Here is a 22,417-nt window from a genome sequence, read left to right as displayed (position 1 = left end):
TCTAAAACATGCAGGATACCGGCCCTCGAGGACCGGAGTTTGACACCTGTGCTCTACAGTATTTTGAATGTGGTTGCAGTACCAGTTTTGGCCACTGTCACCAACCAAGCAGTCAAAGCACAAAACACAGGTTTAAAGTTCTGGAAAAAGGGATTTATTTCTCAGAAAAAATATCTTTAAAAAACAGATAACTGAAATCAGAGTTATAGGCCCTTAAAAGAGGTCAACAAACTGTAACGCTACTGGAGAAAAAATGCTGATAAAACTAGACATCAACTCCACTAACAGACCTGCCAGGCTGAGATGCTGGGGCAAGATATATACTAATAGAACAAACCACAGTTAACACACAGGGGAAAAGTAAATAGACATAAACTAAAACTAACACAAAGAAACCCTAATCCCCCCCACCATATGCAAGCTCTTGGTCTGGTCCATGGGAGGGACTTCACCATAAAACTCTGCTCCGCCCTCAGCTCCATCATTTGTCTGCAAGCAGGAAATGACACACAGCAGCTAGGTAACTCAAAGAAAAGAAAAATTAATAGCAAAATGACAAACAATGTAAACTAAATGTGCATGCTCCATCTAGTGACACTGTATTATCAAAGTGCTAATAAAACAATTTTAATCAAAAAAACAATGAGTGTTGTATGTATGTATACCAAGTGACTGCAGTTCAACATAACTCAACATGTGGTGGTGGTGTTTGTGAGTGTGGCTACTGCAACCTTTTATGTGGCTGTAGGCACAGCCATCACAGCCACAATCCTACATACAACTCCTTAAACTGTCTGAATGTTATCCAAAATGCGATCCACCCAACACACAACAGAGGGTACACCTTAGACCTGGTAATAACCCATGGCTTCTGCAAATGTTTCCTCAGTTTTGGATTGCATCTACTATAGTTGTAATCAATATCAGATCCCACTTCTTCGTCTTTCACATTAACTAGACATAAATGTGGCCTGCTGTTAATTATTTTCTTCATGGTGCAGTTTGGAGATTTTGTGGTTGTCATTCACAGGGAACTATCCTCTTTGGATGCACCAATACTATAAAAAACATAAATCTACAAGAATTGTGTAACTTAACGTTTATGTCACAGCTATTAAATTGTATAACATCAACTATATTATGGAAAACTTTCATCAGCAAAACATTTCATGATTTAAAAATATTGTTTGTGCTGTCATTAAGTCTCCAATTACTTGCTTCAGATTCTGACTAAAACATACATGGTTACTTCAAAACAGAAACATTATTTACTACCACTGACATGTTTCCCGCTCAAATTCAAACAGAAATGTACTCCATTTCTCTGAGTACAGTCATGACTGATGTTCTTCAGCAGAAATGAGTTCACCTCTGTACTTCAAGACAAAAGCACTACCTTCAGTGGGCTGGGTAGCAAACAGTCCACGTCCTGTAAGGACATGGGGTGAATTTAATAAACATTAAAACAAAACAAACCTTGAGTTCTCTTGTTAAGTATTACCAAAGGTAAATAAAGTGTAGTGTAAACCTATTAAGATAACTTTTTTTTATTATTATTAAACTTATAGTCAATTTTCCAAATAGATAATGATCTCAATCATCCTGAACACCTCTTAATACTTACTATCATAACCTCTCACAAAAACGTCCAAACTGCTCCACACCGTTGTTACCATTAATAAATCTTTCTATAAATCCAGGTTTGTCCTTAGAAGAAAGAATGTATGATGTTGCCTAATCAATAGGTCAGATCTTGTCTTCCTTTTTATCATCATAGCTCTCTCTTTGTACACTCATCTACACACACACACACACACACACACACACACACACACACACACACACACACACACTCTTTCTCTCTCTCTCTCTCTCTCTCTCTCACACACACACACACACACACACACACACACACACACACACACACACACACACTCTTTCTCTCTCTCTCTCTCACACACACACACACACACACACACACACACACACACACACACACACACTCATGAGAAGCTTTGTTTCAGTTCCATGCAGCTAAACTCTGGAACAGTCTTCCTGATGATGTGAGACAAGCCTCTACTCTGGCGATGTTTAAGTCCAGGCTGAAAATGGCTCTGTTCAACTGTGCATAGAACAACTGAAAGGGTTCTATCTGCTCTCTTCTCTTTTACTTTTTCTTAGTTGGTCATTATTTATGTTTTATTGATTATGTTTTAATTGTAATTGTGTTTTTAACCTGTGTCTTTTTCATTTTTTTTTTTTTAAAGCACTGTGAATTGCCCTGTGTATGAATTGTGCTATACAAATAAATTTCCCTTCCCTTGCCTTGTCATTTGGAGCCTCATTGAACTATTTAATTAACACTGGTGATTCAATTATCATATTATCTCTGAGCTTCAAAGCACTATGTGGGTAGCTCTTATATATAGAGACACTATTTAAGTAAATATTGTTACTGTTATTACAGATTGTTTCAGATGAAGCCCTTAGTTGAAGTCTCTGGTGTATCATGGTCTGGCATGTGGGAAATTACTTAGGGAACTATTACCTAGTGTGTTTTCATGATCTAAAGTGTCATCCTACAGGGCAAACAGCCTGTATACTGTCATGTTCACATCATTTTCACTTCAGACCAGTAGCAGATGGTCTTATTTAAATTATGTGGAGAAGAGGAGCTGTTTACACACAATTATTTTAGCAAAAATGTCTCTGGAAATAAGATAAAATTCTTAACATTCACTTTTTTTCTCTCTGTATTTAGATCTTTCCTGTGGATATCTTCATGCTCTGGTGATGAACAATGGAGTGTAGCTCTTGAAACTTTTGCCCCACTGGTGACATGAGGCTGAGTTCTTACTGAAGAATTTTCCAATCACCCCAGAGCGCACAGCAGCATGACCATACCAGTGGTGTACAATCTATGAATTATATATGTTGTATTTTCTTCCTCTGTATTTTTTTTTTTTTTTTGCATTTTATGTTAAAGTGTAAGGGTTTGTCTCCTTTCTGTACCTACCTGGCCCACGTTCATAGACTTACTCAGAAAAATTTAAATTTTTGATTCCAAGAAGGATCTATCTTATGATGCCATATATTGATATTCTACAACTATTTAAACCTCCAGATGTTGTTACAGAAGCAGCTGAACTAACCCCCATTTGCCATCACCTTGCACCAGCAATATTTCTTAAAAATCACATCAACGCTCTTATGCAATGTTAGTAACTTATAGCCTATATCATTCATGCATATACTGCTTAAATAGTGCCTTTAATACATATCCAGTTCCATATAATGACCAGACATGACCTTTGACCTGAACTCATTTGAATATCATGTTGGAAAATACAGCAAAATTATTAGGTTTGACTGTTAAAGTTGAAAATAACATTGTTGCCCACCTTGTAGATTCTATTGCCTGAAATATGTTAAACACACTATATTTATTCATAAAATTTATCAAGTTTTAGAATCTATGAGGAGGGAAAGATGTTCAATTTTAGAGCAAACTCAGAAGGTTTAAAAAAAAAAAGATACATTACATGCAGAAGTGAATGTAACATCCCAACTAATCACCTAAACATGTCTTAAATGAATCTGAAAATATAATTTTGTTGATTAATATTTTTATTTAATTATTGATTAATACTTTTATACTTTTTATTACCATACATGGTCTTATTTCTTAGTATTATAGACATTATCAGGCTAAAAGGGATCAATTTTGGAGATGCTTGATATTGCTGTTTTGTCTCATGCATCACTGTACATGGTCCAAAATGATTTTCTAGACATAATTATGTATTTTACTGAGCCAGACACACCTATTTTTAAAATAAATCCAAGGTGGGCAAAACAGATAGGATACCAGAACATGTCCTTTGTCCAGAGCACCACTGGCTCCACCACTACAGCATAACATGAAAAAAAAAGCTCAACACAACATAAAATGTATCATCTTTAAATTCCAATAAATCACAACACATCACTACATCAGTGTATTTGTATTTTATTTGTGAATAGAACAGTTTTGTGTTCTTTCTAAAATCAACAGTGTCTGTCAGGCCAATGTCCACACCAATGCACAAAAACTACTTGCACTCCAGTGCTTTTTACTTTCTTCTAGTTTCATTTTTACAGTGTTTTTGTAAAACGCAAACACTACAAAAAAGGAATTTAAAAATTGGAATGAAGCCTTATATCCAGGAAAACAAATGTTTGTAAGAGTAAAAACAATTTTATCAAGCATGTTTTGCATTGAAGAAGCAATTTTATTTAAAGAAAACGTCTTAAGATAATCCAGTTAATATTAAACTGGAATTAACTGAAAAGTAAAAAACAGTGGTTTGCATAAAATCCCAGCAGAGGAAAATTGTACTTAAAAAATGACACCACAATATTGATCTAAAATAAGTGTGAACATTTATTTTTACTACTTTTAAGACCCATTATGGTCTGTCAGTGGCTGGACTTTTATTCTATGCTTTATGCTAAGCAATTTGGTCAAATATAAGAATATTTGGCTTATGTCCAATAGCTCTTTTTGCAATGTATTATGTGTTATTACTGTTAAAAGGGTACACATAGGACTGGAACATCTAAAGTAGATAACAAAAACATTCATTGAATAAAAAAACAGAACATATTAAAATCAGCTCTATAAACAATTATAAGCAAAGGCAGTGTTAGACATTTGTTTCTCAGTACATTGTTGTTTCACTTGAATGTAATGAGATATTCAGGATAAGCATAATTATCATGGAATATGATAAACATTGCAGGTTTGACAATGTTGTCCACAACGCTGTCATACTTATCAATGGAGCCAGGACTCTTGACGGGAGGTTCAATGAGATCTGGTTTCCCAGTGGTGAATTCCCCCACAAGTACACGACATAAGTACATGTGCTTTTCTCCTTGTGGATTCGGCCTGGAGTAAGTGTTGCTCGCAGAGTAGCTAGCATTGACAGCAAAGTATGTGCCTTTGCCATAAGCAGTAGCTGAAAATTAAACAGCAATATAAGTTAGTAGGTCACTCTGTAAGATATTTTTAAGGGATTGAGCAATTAAAATGTGGGCAGCTTAATAGAAACACTTTTAAGAAATAACTGACAACCAGACAATTATAAAATGAAGTTGCATATGTTTCATGCATGTTTGCGTGGCTAAGTCAAATTTACATTGGAGTGTGTGTTGCATTTGTTAGCTGATCATTTGTTGATGTTAGCTAATGGCATTTCTGAACCGTTAGCTAGTTTTGTACAGTTGCTGCAGTAGTAAATGTGAAACTGTAGAACGCAGTGCTTGCAAAAGAATTTTCACAGGAAAACAGACCTTAAACATCTACATCATAGTGTACAGCCTGTGGGTTTATGGATGTAGGCAACCCAGATCATGTGTCAGATGTCTGGACTTAAGTAATGTTAATTAATCACCACTCCTACTAAAAACTCCAACATAAAACCTAAACAGGATTAACTTTCTACTATGGAAAGTTAATTCTGTTTCTAAATCAATTTGTTCTTCAGTTGTTTATTAAAAGTGGTTCTTCTGAACAGTGGTTAGCTTAGAACAGAGACTATTACAAACTTTACATAAGATCATGTGCATACATGTGAGCATGCATGGATGTTATACATTAAATAAACAGACATTTTATCGGAACAGCCAAAGGTTTAAAAACATAATGTGAATGTGTCTGATTAATACTAGCCTATATTTTGAAGTGAACTCACCATTCTTTCCTGCGTAACTCCTGTTGAATCCATGATTAGTGATGATGGCGAGGGTGTCATCAGATGTCCCATGGAAGAGGCGCTTCTCATTGTTTGCTTGTTTACCGTTTTTTTGATCCATATGTTGTTTGTTGATGTGATAGCTCTGCCATAATCGCAGGTTCTGAATCCTTTCAATCTAAGAGAAGGGAAAAGCCATAATTTTCTGATGCTACTACTTTAACTGCTTTCCACATGGAACACACAAGAGATTAATTTCATTTAATTCTGCAGAGTTTTCATGTTCTTGAAGTCTTGGAAGAACAGAGGCTAAGTGACAACTGGAGTGAGGAGACAAATGTGAAGAGGAAAATATAATACCTTAGTAATTGTTTGCTTGCATGTGGCTTGGAACAGATTCTGGATATCAGTGTACTCAGGTGTTCCGACCGCAATGGGGAAGGATTTGGTGGAGGAACTGGGTGGCATGACTTCCCACGTTTCTGGTATGACTTTATACAACAGAATATTGCACACAAAAATTTTTATTTTTGGCATCAATGATTGGTATTATTCCTGAAGCAATGAGTTATTGAATCTGTGATAGAAACAACACCATAGCAACACAGATAATATATATCTCCCACTTGTCATGGGATATGTGGAATACCTTTTAGTTTGTCAATTCTCTTTATCTGTAGGGTCTGGCCTTTCTTGTCAGTAGCAGGTCCACTTGGCATGGTGACTGTGTAATCGTGACCTTGGACTGTGACTTTTACAGAAGGTTGATTCTTTTCCAGTGCTTGCTCAAGTTCATAATTAGTCTTCAAATCAAAACTCTGAAATTGGAGACCCTGCTGTTGGTACTGCCACTCTGCCACTGTGCTTGCTATCTCCATTTTTTTATTCATGTCTTCTTCATCTCTCACACTCCTCAACATCTCATGGATCTTGTTGCTGGCTTCAACCACATCTTTGCTGAGACCCTCTATAATGAGTGAGACTTGGCCATTCTTGCTTTCAATTCGTACGCTCACCCCCATTTTCTTCTGGATGTCTTCTATGAGTTTTTGGTTTGCATCAGAAAACCTGAGAATGGCGTCGTCTTTAATGACTGTGCTGCTGAGCTCCTTGGATATCCAGTCACTGATGCGTTGTTTAGTCAAGTCTACCTTATTCTGAGAGCCACCACAGATATGGAAGCAAGCAGGGTCCACTTTCACACCCTCAATGACAAAATCTCCTTGTTTCTGTGGCTTTACAGAGCTTCCACTACTAAACCAAGCTGAAACAACCAATTTAAAATGTCACAAGATGACAACATGTCACATTAAAAATGAGGGACAAGACAATGTTACCATGAAGCAAACCATCAATATCATTAGAACATCTTCACATTCAAAAATATGGTTGAATCTATAAATATAAATATATATGCAACATCTTCACTGTACTTACATTTAAACACGGAGCCAATGGTATGCAGGATGCTTCCTTTGTCCTTTGTCTCATTGGCCTGAGTGCTCTGTCTTTCATGCATGCTGTTGTAAAAGTCTTTAAGCATTGGTGGTTGAAAAATAACAATCCTGATAGTCTTCAGGATACTGGAAGGGTTTTGACTCAATACATCAATCACTCCATCCAACATGGCATCTGCCACAAGCTTTGCCCTTGTATTGCCTTGACCTAAAATAGCATGAATTTCATCAGTTTGGTCAAAGTGAATCACACCAAAGCTGTCGACTGTAAAGAGTGTAAAATTTACAATACCCGCCCACCACCACCAAGAATCTCAAAAAATGTAACTAGTATTATTTATTATTATTTAAGTTATTACTTATATTTTAGCCAGCTAGCACTAATTATATGTTTGTACATTTTGTGAAGTTGACATTACTGGTACCTAACACAACTACATGGGTTAACATTCATCAAATAGTGGAAATCACTTTGCCTGTATGTCTTCTGTATCATCAGTAAGTTAACAGTAGCACTAGTTTGACCACTTCCATTCTTTACTCTTCACTAGCTCCGCCCTACTGTCCAAACTGGCCATGCTTTCAAAAAAACAAAATGACAATAACCTATTCCCAGATTAAAGACTTAAAACTGGCAATCAACAAACCAATGGGTGACATCACAGTAACTACATCCACCTTCTGTACACAGTGTACAGAAGCCATTATTTCTATGATCATCGCACATTCACTGGAGTTCATGGGGGATCATTTATTTTAAAATTATATTTGAAATGATTTGACTTCTGATATGTATATTTATAATGTATCAAAAACAAGTATAAACACATATCTATGAATACACATGTTCAGCTGTGGCTACGATAAATGCCAATCTTAACTTACTACAATTTACTACAAGTGTTGCTTTAAAAAAAAATGCTGTGGCGACCCCGGAGGAGAAAAGCTGAAAGGAAAAGAAGACTACAAGTGTTGCTTTTAAGCTCACCTGTGCCAATGGCAGGAAATGAGACAGATGTGTGTGAGTTCTGCATACACATCTGCAGAACCTCTTTCACAGCATTGGTGATTTTGGCTGGCTCTGTCTGTCCAACCAGGTGGAGGATCTTCTTACACTTGAGGTTGCCTGACTGGGTCATTATCATGCCGGAGTTGGGCTGAGCACCTAAAGGTTTAGACGAATAGGTGTACTTTAGAATCATGTGTGTCCTTATGTTACACACTTCTCTAAAAAAGGTTGTGCTATAAGTTGGACTGATTTGATTATTAACTTTGTATCCACATTAATTATTAAAAACTGTTTTTTTTTTTTTTTTTACCAAGATCTTTGCACTCTAGTTCAACAGCCTGACCAGCTCCTTCCAGAATAGCCTTGGATACTCCTTAAAAAGGGAAAGAATGAAGAAATATCAGCATTAAAATCACTTCAAAATTTATATTAAAGCTATACCGTATGATGTGGCACTTTTACACTTTCCTTTTGTCATCTTAAAATGCTCCTGATAAGTGTGTGTCAAACTAAAATGTAAAAGAAATCCACCAGGTATTGAAACTCAAAAATGTTTAATTCTCATATATTTCTAATAACAGTCTGACCAATCATTTTAGTCGGTCCGAATAAAATAATTGGCCGAACCTGACTGAGCCTCCTGTCAATCATCCATTACGGCCGTCCAGCATCCGATCCATTATCTCCGTCTCACATCCGATATGTGTCCCTCTGAATCTGACACTTCACTGGCGCTGCTTCTCCTGTCACTGACCACAGTCTACTGTCTAGGATGTGTTTGGATAGAACTGACATGCACATGTGGAAGGGCAAAACGGATTTATGAACAGAAACAACAACTGAGGGGCACAAACGGGAGTCTGATGAATGAAGGATGGAGATAAAAGTCCGGAAGTCAGCTGTACTGGACTGAACAGGTCTGCATAAAGCTCAGCTTTTTTGACGGTGGGACTCATACAGGTACATGTACATGGTGTCACACAATGTAAGATGATGTAGGATGATAATTGTATGGACTATGAAACCTCAAATGTCCACGGAAAATTCGCGGAGGCCGCGCGTTCACAGTGCGCACCCATCCCCTGGGCATTGCAGTGAAGACACTGACCCAGTACTGCACAGACCAGGTCTACTGATGGAACAGGGGCCGGGGGCCCGCGGCAGGTGGATGATGCATCTGATTACTGAGGGAGGGGTCCGCGGACACGCCAAACGAACCGGACCTCCACCTCTGCTTCCTCCTCCATTTGCATCGCGCATCAGGTGAGAGAAGGAGAGAGGAGGAGGAGCCTCAGAGCTCAGGCAGAGGGAAGGGGGCGGGGCTTTGGAGGGAGGCGGGTTGTTCAAGTTCAAACTTTTACTAAGTTCTGTGAGAAATGCCACATCAGTAGGTATAGCTTTAAGATGATTATAATTACTTTGTTTTGGGTGTTCCTTACCCGACTTCAGAGTGAAGTCATTATTGGAGGAGTTGATGATAACATCAGTGGTCTCTTTGGTTATGTCTCCAGTAGTGATTTGTACAGCAACGTTTCCCATTTTGGTCTCATGCATTCCTGAACTTGATACTATTTTAGAAAAGGGACCTTGAACCAAAAACAATGAAAAACAATGTTTAAATAAATACATATAAAGAAATGACATATAAAGAAAGTCTACAATGCATAGCAATACAAAAACAAAGTAGAGGACTATTTTAACTGCTGCCTACTGATATTTGTCATGCCAGTTGTTAGACCTAATCACATTGGGAATGTATTCCAAACAGGACTGTCAAAGTCATGTTTCATGTTCATGTTTTAAATGATGATTGTTCTACAAATAATTATGGTTATTTTTAATTGTTTATTATAACGATTTGTCTTTTTCTGTTCATTTGATTCCACTAGTATAGTATATAAGCCTATTAAAAGCATTGTAATTGCACATTAAATTTCCTGTTAACTTACCTGCTGTGGGACCTGCTGGTTGACCTGCATTTGGAAACTTCTTATTAAATTCATCAGTAAAAGCCTGGGGACAATATTCAGAGTATTGCAGAGTATTACAAAATGTATATTGTAAATGAATTGTTGATCTTAACTGTTTGTACTAATTTTGTAATAAATTGATTGTTCGAAAATTGTTGTTTCACTTTGCACTTTGAGAATGAAAATACTAGAGCTTGGTTTGCATCCTTACCTGAATTGTGTGTGTGTCTCCTGAGTAAAGAATGATAACAACCTCTTTCAGGTGCTTTGGTTGTTTCTTACTGCTAAATGTTAACATTTCATCCAGCATCATAGATGCTACAAGGTCTTTTGGGAAACCTAGGTTTCCAGTGCCAATGGCAGGGAAGGAAATGGACCTCTGACCAGACTCCTCCGCCTTGCTCAGGCAATCTTTGAAAATACCACTCAGCACCTGTGGAATGTAACATGAATGTATTTAATATCTAGTTTTAACTTACCAAAAGTAGGCATTCAGCTCAGGTAACTAAGAACTATTACATCTATAATTTCAAACAGCACAGACTATACACTACCTGAGAACAATACTATTTACTATTTATTTATTTTAGTCTATTCTAGGTCTGCTCCCATCCTACCTTCTGACCTACATCAGTCGGAGAACCACAGACACTTATATTCTTTGTTCTCAGGATCTTTTCTTTTTCTCTGTTCCTAAAGTTAGAACTGAATAGGGGAAAAAGGCTTTCAGATTTGCGGCTCCATTCACCTGGAACAAACTACAAAAGACCTGAAACTTAAAGATCTGGATACTGTCGAGAGGATGTTGTATGACTTGGAGAGGGAGACATCTGGCTGCAGATGTTTTGTCTGACGCACTTTATCTTCATCTCGTGGGCACTTTTAGCAAAGTTGACTTTGGAAGGTTTGACTTGATTTTGTGTTTTTTTATGTATTGAAAACTTGTTTTCATTTTTATTTACGAAAGTTTGTGTCCGTAACTATTTAATGTACAGCTGCCTGTCTTGGCCAGGACAATCTTGGAAAAGAGATTTTTAATCTCAATGAGGTTTTCCTGGTTTAATAAAGGTAAATAATAAATAGATAAATGTTACTAGTGTTTTATTTCTTTGGATCTGACAGGTTCAGATAAATAGAATTGGTGTAAAATTCATGATTAAACACATACCTTTTCAGATGTGCCTTGTCCATTATTCCAATGAGGGGTGATTACATGGAAAACATGTTTGCTTTTCAGTTTGCAGCCCTCAGTATCAATGATGTCACCAATGCTTCCACTGGCTTTCACTGCCTTTACCAGCTGCTGCAGTTTGGGTCCAGCAGCAGCCAAGATGGCCTGTGAAACTGCTCCTTTGTTCAGTGCAAGATCTTCAAACACAGTATTTACGATCACGTCCGTCTAAGAATGTGCAACAGTATGTTATCAGCCACATGTGCTTCAAGTTACAAGAGACTGTTCACGTAAAGGAATACCCAAGAATTACTCAGAATAGAATTTTACAAATTCAACAACATGCTCTAATGACCAGCGTCAGTATTTGATACAACCTATTCTATTCCTTCTTTAGGTTAATTCTCTCATTGCTAAAAAAATAAAATAAAATATCACTTTTAGAAATTACCATAGCGCTTTCGATATTTCCTTTCACCACAGTGATGTCCAGGCCTTCTTTAGTCCGTACTTGACCCAAGCAGTTTCTGTCGGTTGTAGCCTGTTTGACTAGTGGGGACTTGGCTGCAACATGGGTAGGAAGTTGAGGATGACTGACACCATGATTTCCGAACACACTTCTAACAGCATTCTCCATAGCCTGTACAACACTATCTTCATTGTTCACGAAATGGATCCTCTTCAGGCAGCTGTCGTCGTAAGTGTCTTCACAATGGTCTTTTACTGCTTTCACCATGGTGGAAGCACACAAAGCGAGGGGGAACCCCAGGTTTTTTCTGATCACAGGCAGAGCCACTGAGATGCAGCCGTGTTCTTCAGCAAGAGATAAGCTTGACTTAACGACCCTTCTCAACTGTGTCTGTGCCTTTAAGGACTTGTCTGAGTAAAGCTCAGGTCTTGCTGCAAGGATAATTTTTTTGCAACAAAGTCGTCCTCCTGCACAAGTCATGGCACAGTCCCCAGGCTTGAACTTTCCTTTTGCATGAATAAGTTTGTCAAATTCTTCCTGTAGCTGTGGCCCACCTGCATTCAGAAGTGCTGCTGAAAGATGTCCATTGTGTTTCAAGTCCTCATTGGCTGGACAGACAACTGCTTCCACTGGATAACGGCAAAGATCTGCCTTGCAAACAACTATTTCCACACCATCAGGTGTCTGAAGCTGGTACACAGGTTTTGGAAACTGTATGGGGGTGGAGGCATCCTGTCCATCACTGATCTCATCAACTAACTGGACTAAGCAACCAGTTTCACTGGCAATTGCAGGAAGATACACTGCTTCTTTGTCTTGGAACAACCTCTTGGCTCCAGGTTTGGAGAGTTTTAATGTGTCAAAAAAAACAGAGGAGACAAAGCCTTGTACCAAAGTCTTACAATCTTCAACATCACATCTAGGGCCACTGAGACAGATGGCATCCTTGCTGAAAGAAACCACCACATTTTCTTTCACTTGGTTCTGCAAAGATGTATTGTGTTTTTTGACATATTCAAGTATGGCACTGGGTTTAACAGCAACAGCTTCTTCAACTTGAGCATTCTGTTTTAAGAAGTCATCAACTTTACAGCTAACTACACTAATGTCATCTTTGTGGCCAGACACTACAACTTGATCATCTTGGGTCTGGATTCGAATTTTTCTGCATGATTCAATGTTGTTTTTCTCTATTTGACTGACCAGATCCTTCCACTCAGGCTTCTTCATGACATTGTTATCTTCGACATTAATGTACTGAGATATGAGGAGATGTTTCAAATGACTTTCAGCCTCACACAGAGCTCTGTCAGAAACAGCAAGAAGCTGCACTCTGTGCGCATTAATGTCAAATGCTGCATTTATTCCATTTGGTGTGAGGAAAGCATTTGTGAGCTCCTCTGGTTCTTCATCCTTTAACATGTCAAGCACAAAGTGATCTACTTCTAAATTCTGTCGTTTTAATGCAAACATCTGATCAAGGATAACTTTGTTTGCTGCCAATATCTCATCCCTTAAGCCAGTTATTTTTGGATGTGGGCTATCATTTTTGAATTTGAGTTCTGGATACACACTCAGCAGCTTATTTTTAATACCATCTTGACACAGGATGTTGAAAACAGACGGCGATACTTTGATTTCTTCAGTTACTACCAGTTTCTCCCTTTGTGCTCTTTTAGCAATCTGGTTTACAACTTCACAAAGTGTTTCCTCTAGCCTGCTGACTACAGCAGCAGGGCCAGTCACAGATAGGACACCACTGGCCTCATCAGACACTATGACAACATCTTCATTCAGTATCACCTCTCTGACCTTTCTCTCTGACTCTTTCCACACATCTGGCTCAGGCTTCAATGGGAGGGATTTGTATTTTGACAAAGCTTGTGAAAAGGCTGACTTCACATTATCTGCCCACTCTTTGGTCATGGATCTGGCATCCTTTTGTTGTAGAAGTGAAGGTACGGGACTCAAGTGTGCAGTAGAGCATTCAAGTTTGACTTTGCAGAAGTATTGTGCAAGGTTGCGTTGAATTGCCTCTGCTGCTGACGCACTTAAATCTAAGAATCTCCAAATGGCACTGTCAATGGGCTGAGAGATGGCAGTGGGGAGTTTCAGAGATGGCTTATCTTTGCCATAAAGGGCTGTTCCCAAAGACTTATAAAAAGGATAAACTTTGATTTCTTCCTTTTTGATGTGGTGTTTCTTCTTTGTGATTTTTTGAACAGCTGTGGGAAAAATATTAGACAATATTCAGTGGCATATTAGGACCTTTGTAGAGGAAAGGGGGGGAAATTAAATGTGGTCAAGGGAAGGGAAACATAATTTTTGATTCTGTATGAAATGTGTCATCATTTACATACATAATGCTTGTCAGGTTAAAAGATAACATTACAAAATTGGAGAGTCAGAAATTGTGGTAAAGATAGTGAAATATTTTGTTGTGTGTGAAAACAGCTCAGTGGACTGCATCTCTCATCACACGAGATACATGTCACTAACAATAAAGCAGCCATTAAATTGGCACATATGACCTATGTATACTTTTGAACATAAATTTCCTACCTGCATATTCTGCAAAGGTGATGACAGCAGACTGGTCTTCATTGAGTTCAACAGCGTCCACATCCCCACCTTCATTCTCAAAATACAGTTGGAGCATGTCTCCACTAAAATTTCGAACATCTTGAACTAAGAACTGCTTTGTGATTTCAAGAGGCCGGACTGCTAAACCTTTCTCCTTGAACTTCTTGTTTTGAGGGGATCTTTTCAGGAAATCGTTGTTTTCTATGAGGAAAGGATGAATTTTAGGCAGGTTTTCTTAGAGGAACAGCAAAATGGCTTCTTATCATTTTTATTCATGATTCAAGTTCAACAGAGGAACAGTCATTTTACTGCTACTACTGTCAGTCCTTTGGCAACAAATAATCATGAAGCAATTACTGGTAATGTGTTCTGGTACCTTCAGCACTTTGGAAAGTGATCACAGCAGAGGATGTGTCAGGAATGACTTGAACTGTTATGTGGTCTGGGTTGGATGAACCGGAAGGATTCCTCATAATGTTCTCCACCCACATCTCCCAGTACTCCTGGCTCAACCCCTCTGGAATATTTTCTAAAACAGATGAGGTGCTGCAGAGCTCTTCTTCTTCTGTCATACCATGTCTGCCCTTGACATCAGTCTGAAGTTCAGATGCAGAAGGCTGTTCATCTGTATTTTGGTGGGTCTTTACAGAAACATCCACTGTAAAGAAGACATACTGGTTAGGTCAGCGAACATAGGAGCAAAATCTGGTTTAATATTCATTTTGGTTGATTGATTTGATTATTGCCAGTTCATACCAGAATTCCAAGACACTAAATTACAATTAATACCAAGCAAGAAACACTCTGAATGATTTTCAAAGCCTTATAAACAAAGGCAGCTAATTTTCCAAGCTTTCATTCTGTCAAGCATGTGATTAAATATACTGTAGATATTATGGTACTAATTATAGTAAATCTAGTTTGTATGAATGTTGCATAAATGGCTGAGCCTACATTATAGACTAAATATATATATTTAGTAGATGGAAGTACCTTGACATCACACAATGGTTTGTGGACTACGGTTCTGAAGCAAGTAGTTTGCATTTTTGGACCCAGAAGTGACAATATTTTTGATAAAATTAGCAGAACTATAGGGGTTTGGAGGGTGGTGTTAACTCTTGGGTCCTCCTATGGCATTTTTGTACATTTTTCTCACTATTTTTCTTTTCATTTGGTGATCATTTTGTGTGCTGCAGCTTTTGGTATGAATTTTGGGAAGACTTTTCCTTTTAATCATATTTTTGAAATCCGGTGTCTTTTACCTGTGCTCCGTTGATGCATTTTACAACCTCTGGTTACTTTTGTGGCAAAATCTCATAAATTCAATTTCATATTCATAAATCTCTTAAACAACTTCAGCCCTGCTCAAAACTACCAAACATTCAACAATTTTAACTCTTTAAACACCAGTTTAATTATTTGAATTCTGAATGACTTATTACAAAAAAAAAAAAAAACACGAAAAAACAACACAAAAATGTAATATTTTCCATATAATAAAGAGTAGGGAGATGGGACACTGGTGGTGATTAGAATCCTGGATATGTCAAAGATTAGCAATAAAAATTGATTTGATTGTGTTTTTTCTGTAGTGTCAGACTTACAATCTCTATTTCATTTTGAAGAAAACTAACTAGCTATATTTGACATTTTTACTGTATTCCACCAGTTGCAACCATTTCCCCATTGCAGGCTGATGCATGAAACACTTTAATTTTTTTTAGTCATGTTATGGAGTCATATGACCACCAGGGGGGGCAAAATGTGATTTTGTGTGTGTGTGTGTGTGTGTGTGTGTGCATCACCATCTTGCAATTCTTGGAGGCAGAAGTCACTTGTATAGTCACATTTTTGGACAAGTTGGCAGAGCAGGGAAAGTGTGAGAAATGATAGGTGAACCAAAGCTAAACACTTGCTACTGACATATCAAACACTTGCATCATATCATCACTTGATGGTCGTTTTAGCATATTCTATTAACCATAGCTACAAGTGAGATATCAGGAAAAATGTTTTTTACAATAAATATAAAGGATGAAATAAATACTAAAGTCAAAATCAGCAGGTGAGAGAGCTGTCAAACAAACCTCTCCATAACAGCCTAAGCAGACATCCACGCCTTTTAGTCACCTGAAAGTCTTATTACTGAGGTCAGACTCAGCATCTTGTGGCCGTCAGTTTTATTACATAAAGATACTAAAGCACTGGCTTCACTTTCTAGCCATGGTTGTTGCCCCTTTGCACTGATAAGAAATAATGTACTTTTTATCTTTGGAAGTTTTAAGCAATAAAACTTCTGGGGCAATGTTTATCGTACAGCCCTGTTCAGTTCAATGTTGGATACGTTTCAATCATGATGACAGATTCATCATAGGAATTTGTAAACCAACATGTCAAACTGGTTTTCAGTGTTTACAGCAGGATTCCTGAAACCGGAAATTCAGCTGGTCTCATGTAATGTCATTATGTAGTTCAACAGAAACCTAGCATTAATTAGAGAAAACAAACAAAAGGTCAACATGCATCTGTGAATAGTCCATTATGTAAATACAGTAGTGGGAAGGAATTGTAAACCAATCAATGAAAATTCTACTGGACTCCACCCTGGCCTGCTTTTGAGGTTGTGTGTGATATACTCTTTGGTGTACAGTTAGGCTGACATGATGCAATTTCTTCATTGTTTGTTTCTATTACATTCTTTAAAAGATAAACTGATGAGTATGTGGTGATTGAAGAAAGAGTCAGTTCCTTGCAAACCAAAGCACATTTTTAAATGAATTTGACATTAATTACCTTTCTGTTGCATTACTTTGGCTCATCAAGCAGTTAATGTCAGATTTAAGATGGTTTAAAGATCAAAGGTCAGAGTATTTTGTGTCAGACAAAAACAAAGGATCTATGACCTCTTGAGATGTAAGAAAGATTTATATATGAGGGAAGCTCATTTGTTTGAGGCTTGTAAAACTCTGCATTTTTGTTCCTATGACACTTAGAGTTACATTTCAGTGGAGATAAATCTTTTTTATGAACTTTATTTTGCATACTATGGACTTTCATAATACATTACTACTTCGAGGAAAAAAGACAAGATCCGGTGTGGAACTAGAACAGATTACAGATATGCTGTATGTCAAGCACCCAAAAGTGAAATATTCACTACCCCAAAAATGTTAAACTATGCCTTAAATGGTTAATTTTCATGTGTATAAACTTACTCTAACACTAGTGCAGCCCAATATCTGATAAAAAGTACAACATAAAACATAGTGAGATAAAATTGTTTTAGGTTGATCAGTTCACTACTTACAGTTTTTGTTGGGGTTATCACATGGAGTCTCCTGTATAACAAAAAAGCAACATTATTTTTAGTCACAGCTGATTACAGACTTCTTAATGACTTTGTCATCATATGTAACATGCATTAATGACCAAAAGCATTGTGCCAGTCATGTACCTATGACTGTACTCTTATCATCTCTTATCTTTAATTATGCTACTCTCTTTTGCTATAATTTCATGTATTTCATACTTTCTTTTATCATTGTTGTCCTTTTTTATTGTTATTATCCTATAGATCTTCATCCACTCCTCCATAGGAGCATCCTTGAAAATTCCCAAAAGGTGTCTATTAGATCCTAATCTTGTACATGGAACAGTCCTTCAGCAAAATCTGATAATGTCATGGAAGTGTTGAAAAATCCTTCCCAGACTTTGAGAAAAAACCCTTTCATCTGTTATGTCTGGAGGGAAGGTTGACCCTGTTGTGAAGTAAGACACACTCCTCTGAGGGCTGAAGATGAGCCCTCTAGTGGTGATAATGGGCAGTGAAATGAACCTAATCACTGGACACATTTTATCTAACACATCGTACATTATACACTATATTGCCCAAAATACTGGGACATCTGCCTTTATACACACATGAACTTTAAACTGTCATGTGTGTACTAGGACAAAGACACTGGGACACAACCAGCATTTCTAGGGAAGGATGATATTATAGCAGCATCAACATCAGGTTAGATCCACCCTGCACCGAGTCAACATGACAAATCCACCTGGTCCAAATGGTGTCAATGGAAGGTTAAAGACTGTGCAGACCAGCTAGTGAGATTGTTCACCACTGTCTTTAACCTCTCCTTACAAAAGTCAGTAGTGCCCACTTGTCTCAAGTCTGCCACAGTAATCCCCATACCAAAGAAAAGCTCAGTGAGCTAAATATTATTGGCCAGTTGTTCTAACCCCTATTATCACCAAATGCTTGTGAGACTTACAGTATACCCTCTCACATCAAATGCTGATGCTCTCACATCCTTGCTGATTCAGACCAACAGGTCAACCGAGGATGTAGTCATCACAGCTATCCACACAGCACTTACATACCTGGACTAGGAATGTGTTACCTATGTAAAAATGTTGTTTGTGGACTACAGTTCTACCTTTAGTACTGTAATCTCCCATAAACTGGCTACAAATCTGTGCAACCGGCAGAAGGGCAGTACACTCTGCTCTTGGATTATGGACTTTCTGAGCAACAGACCCTATCTGTCAGAATGGGAGACATCCCTTCATCCACGCTCATCCTGAATACAGTCAAACTGCATTATTGTGTTCTCGTGCTACACTAAACTCTCTCTTCACCTACAACAGCTCCCCCATCCACACCACCAACACCATAGACAAGATTGCAGATGATGCCACCTGAGTAGGACTTGTTACAAATGATGAAACAGCCTACAGGGAGGACATCCAGCATCTGACAGAGAGGTGTGGCAGGAACAATCTGGAGCTCAACATTTCAAAGACCAACGAAATCATTGAGGACTTTAGGAAAGCTAGGCACACTGAGCACTCTCTACATACTCAGAGAGAAGGTGGAGAGAGCAGAGAGCATCGAGTTCTACAGTGTTTATGTCTATGGTTATCACAGGAGATTTTAACAATGCCTCACTGAACAAAACTTTAAATTTCTTCCAATAATATGTTGAGGGTCCCACCAGAGAAAATAAAACACTGGACCTCTTACATACTAATGCCAGTGATGCATACACAGCCACAGCCCCCCCACCCCCCAGGACATTAGACTACAACCTGGTCCTGTTTACCCCCAAGTATGTCCCTCTCGTGAGAAAGCAGCCTGTTCACACCAGGATGGTGAGGAAGTGGATACAGGAGTCTGCTGATGTACTTCAGGACTGCTTTGAGACAATGGACTGGGATGTGCTCTGTGATCCACTTAAGGGAGATATTGACCATGTTACCTACTGTACCACAGAATACCTCAAATTCTGTGAAAACACATCCATGCCAGTCCAGACTGTATGCTGTTACCCAAACAATAAGCCATAAATCACCAGTGACCTAAAAGCATTTATAAAGAAGAAGAAGAAGAAGAAGAAGAAGAAGAAGAAGAAGAAGAAGAAGAAGAAGAAGAAGAAGAGGGCTTTCAGGCCTGGAGCCAGAGATAACCTGAGGAGAGTGCAGCATGAACTCCGAGAGATGGGGAGGACAAGTTAGGACAGCAAAACTCCAGCAGAACAGTGTGAGGGATGTGTGGACAAGAATGAAGCACATCACAGGGATGAAGTGGAAGCACAGACAGACATCAGGGGGCCTGGACAAACAAAACAGCTAAAGCGGTTTTTCAACAGGTTTAGCTCACCTACTGTCACCCCCCAATACCCCCTGACGCCTACACACCCACAATGCCCCACATGTTTCAACCCCTGACGGCATCTCCCCCAGGATACTGAGGACCTGTGCCAGCCAGCTGTTTTCTGTACTGCAACACCTCTACAACCTGAGCCTTAGTCTGCAGAGAGTACCGGTGCTGTGGAAGACATCCTGCCTGATTCCTGTCCCCAAGAAGTCAGCTCCATCTGACCTGGTGGACTACAGACCAATTGCTCTCCTGGATTAGTGACTACCTCACAGGCAGGCAACAGTTTGTCCATCTGGGCAGTGTCCTGTCTGGTGTGGTGGTCAGTGGTACAGGAGCTCCACAGGGGACTGTGCCTTCCTCTTTCCTCTTCACCTCATACACCACAGACTTTCTGCACAACTCTAAGCCATGTCATCTGTAGAAATGCCTTGATGACTCAGCTGTGGAGGACTATAAATACCTGGGTGTGGTGATCAGTAACGGGCTGGAATGGAAATCTGAGTAAACAAAAAGGAGAGGAGCAGATTTCTGAGGAAGCTGAGATCCTTCAATGTATGCAACCAGATGTCAGAGATCTCCCAGTCTGTTGTGGCCAGTGCCAACTTTTTTGCTGCTGTGTGTTTGGAGCAGCAGGATCAGAGCAAGCAACACGAAGAGACTCGATAAAATCATCAATAGGTCTCAGGCTGGACAATTTTGAGACCATGGTGGTGACAATGATGCTACAGAAATTGAATACAGATGATGAGCACCTTCTCAGACAGACTGTAACAGCTCTGCTGTCGAATGGACAGATGCAGGAAATCTATACACCTTACAGTTTAAATGTGCGCCTTAAAGTTTAATAATCCAGTTTATTTAATCCAGGTCTGTTTTTATACTTGTAATGTATTGTGTATTTGCTCCTTTGTTCTATTTTTTACTGTGCGTCATGCTGCTGCACTGTAATTTCCCAGTTTGGGGTCACTAAAGTCTGTCTGTCTGTCTGTCTGTCTGTCTGTCTATCTATCTACAAGCAACATAAACTTCAACAACTTATATTTACTGTGCATTTCATTCAGTTATTTGTTTATTTCAAACATTTACAGAAAACAAAGTTCAAAATTCCAAAAATATTCATTTATACTCAAAAAGGAGTGGGAGGAAGAAAAACTTATTTAATCCCTCCCCCATTCTCATCATCAAATAGCTGAACATAATAACGTTTTAAATACTCACTCCTGTTCTTAGACTTAAAGTCAGAACAATGAACAAAATACGCCTTTACCAAATTAGAATAAACTCATTCGACAGTATTTACATTTTGTAATCAAAATGTAAATACTGTCGAATGTGAAAAATAGAAACAAAGTACATTCATGTCTTCATTCAGTCATTCTAAGAAAATCTGATTCCAGTCTATATGCTCCATATCAAACTGATGGTAGTTTCAGAAAAAAGAAGCTCCTCACTACATCATTTAGGATTAATGTTATTATTGTTGCAGATTATACATACCAGTACTATTCACTGCAGTAATTATCCAATGGAAGGACTTGAGGTATTTACTGTGTTAAATTCAGGTTGTGCCTTTTTTGGCCATGCTGTGTGCAATAGCTGTCTGCTGAAGTAAGCAACTTTGCATACAGCGACCAACTGAACATAGAGAAGGAAATCACTGTGTTGTGTACTATGGCTTGTGCCTTAATCACATGACTAACACTGAGATACGACCTCAGCAAAACCAGGAAATGCCTGTTTTCTCCTATCTATCTATCTATCTATCTATCTATCTATCTATCTATCTATCTATCTGTCTGTCTGTCTGTCTGTCTGTCTGTCTGTCTGTCTGTCTGTGACCAACAATAATTCATTTAAAAATGACTGCTGCAAATGCCGTTTTATTTTTTCATAAGGAAAATAAATGTGTTAACTCCATTGTGTCTTTATGTAAACATCTATAATCTTCTCACCTGCTCAGTCTTGTCATCTTCAGGCAACCTCACCGTTATCTTCAACACTCTATTGTCCGAATTTATCTGATGCGACTCTTTCTCCAGGACATTTCGACGGTCTGAAATTAAGAAGAAACTGATTTAACTAGGATGAAAAGGTTTGTTTTCTATGTATTTCTGTAAGTGGCAGATCCAGCCCAGAGTTCATGTGGACATGTTACCGTCCTCTCTGTGGAACCGCACCACCGCCGTCCTGCTGCCGGTGTCATAGTCAACTTCACAGTCTCCGCCGTTAGATTTCCTACTTTGAAAGTATTTGACTAGTTTGGTTTTTAGTCTTGGTATATTGTTTTCTTCAAGTTCGACGAGCAGAGCATGAGGATACGCGTCTGCCATCGCTGCTGACCTGCCTTACTTTCAGTTT

At 38.5% G+C, this 22,417-nt stretch overlaps 1 protein-coding gene across 2 annotated transcripts; it reads right to left on the bottom strand.

Moving 5' to 3' along the window:
* Positions 1-3,993: 3,993 nt before the first annotated feature.
* LOC115412693 (protein mono-ADP-ribosyltransferase PARP14-like) lies at positions 3,994-22,414 on the bottom strand. 2 transcript variants are annotated; one of them, XM_030125311.1, is made up of 18 exons: positions 22,215-22,248; positions 22,012-22,112; positions 20,520-20,556; positions 17,705-17,735; positions 14,771-15,052; positions 14,374-14,595; positions 11,794-14,036; positions 11,340-11,570; positions 10,383-10,604; positions 10,151-10,214; positions 9,641-9,787; positions 8,512-8,574; positions 8,181-8,357; positions 7,173-7,400; positions 6,385-6,999; positions 6,096-6,226; positions 5,736-5,913; positions 3,994-5,000 (listed from the first exon to the last, which is right to left on the bottom strand). In XM_030125311.1, the coding sequence occupies exons 2-18, from the start codon at positions 22,026-22,028 to the stop codon at positions 4,717-4,719; spliced, it is 5,172 nt and encodes a 1,723-aa protein (XP_029981171.1). In that variant the 5' UTR covers positions 22,029-22,112; positions 22,215-22,248; the 3' UTR covers positions 3,994-4,716. The 2 variants fall into 2 exon arrangements, with proteins under 2 accessions (XP_029981171.1, XP_029981170.1); XM_030125310.1 differs by lacking the exon at positions 20,520-20,556 and having other exon boundaries at positions 22,215-22,414.
* Positions 22,415-22,417: the final 3 nt, after the last annotated feature.

This window comes from Sphaeramia orbicularis, chromosome 21, assembly GCF_902148855.1.
Source record: "Sphaeramia orbicularis chromosome 21, fSphaOr1.1, whole genome shotgun sequence".
In the NCBI taxonomy this organism is placed as follows: Eukaryota; Metazoa; Chordata; class Actinopteri; order Kurtiformes; family Apogonidae; genus Sphaeramia; species Sphaeramia orbicularis.
The sequence above is the reverse complement of the archived record's forward strand: the minus strand, read 5'-3'. Positions and strand labels throughout refer to the sequence as shown.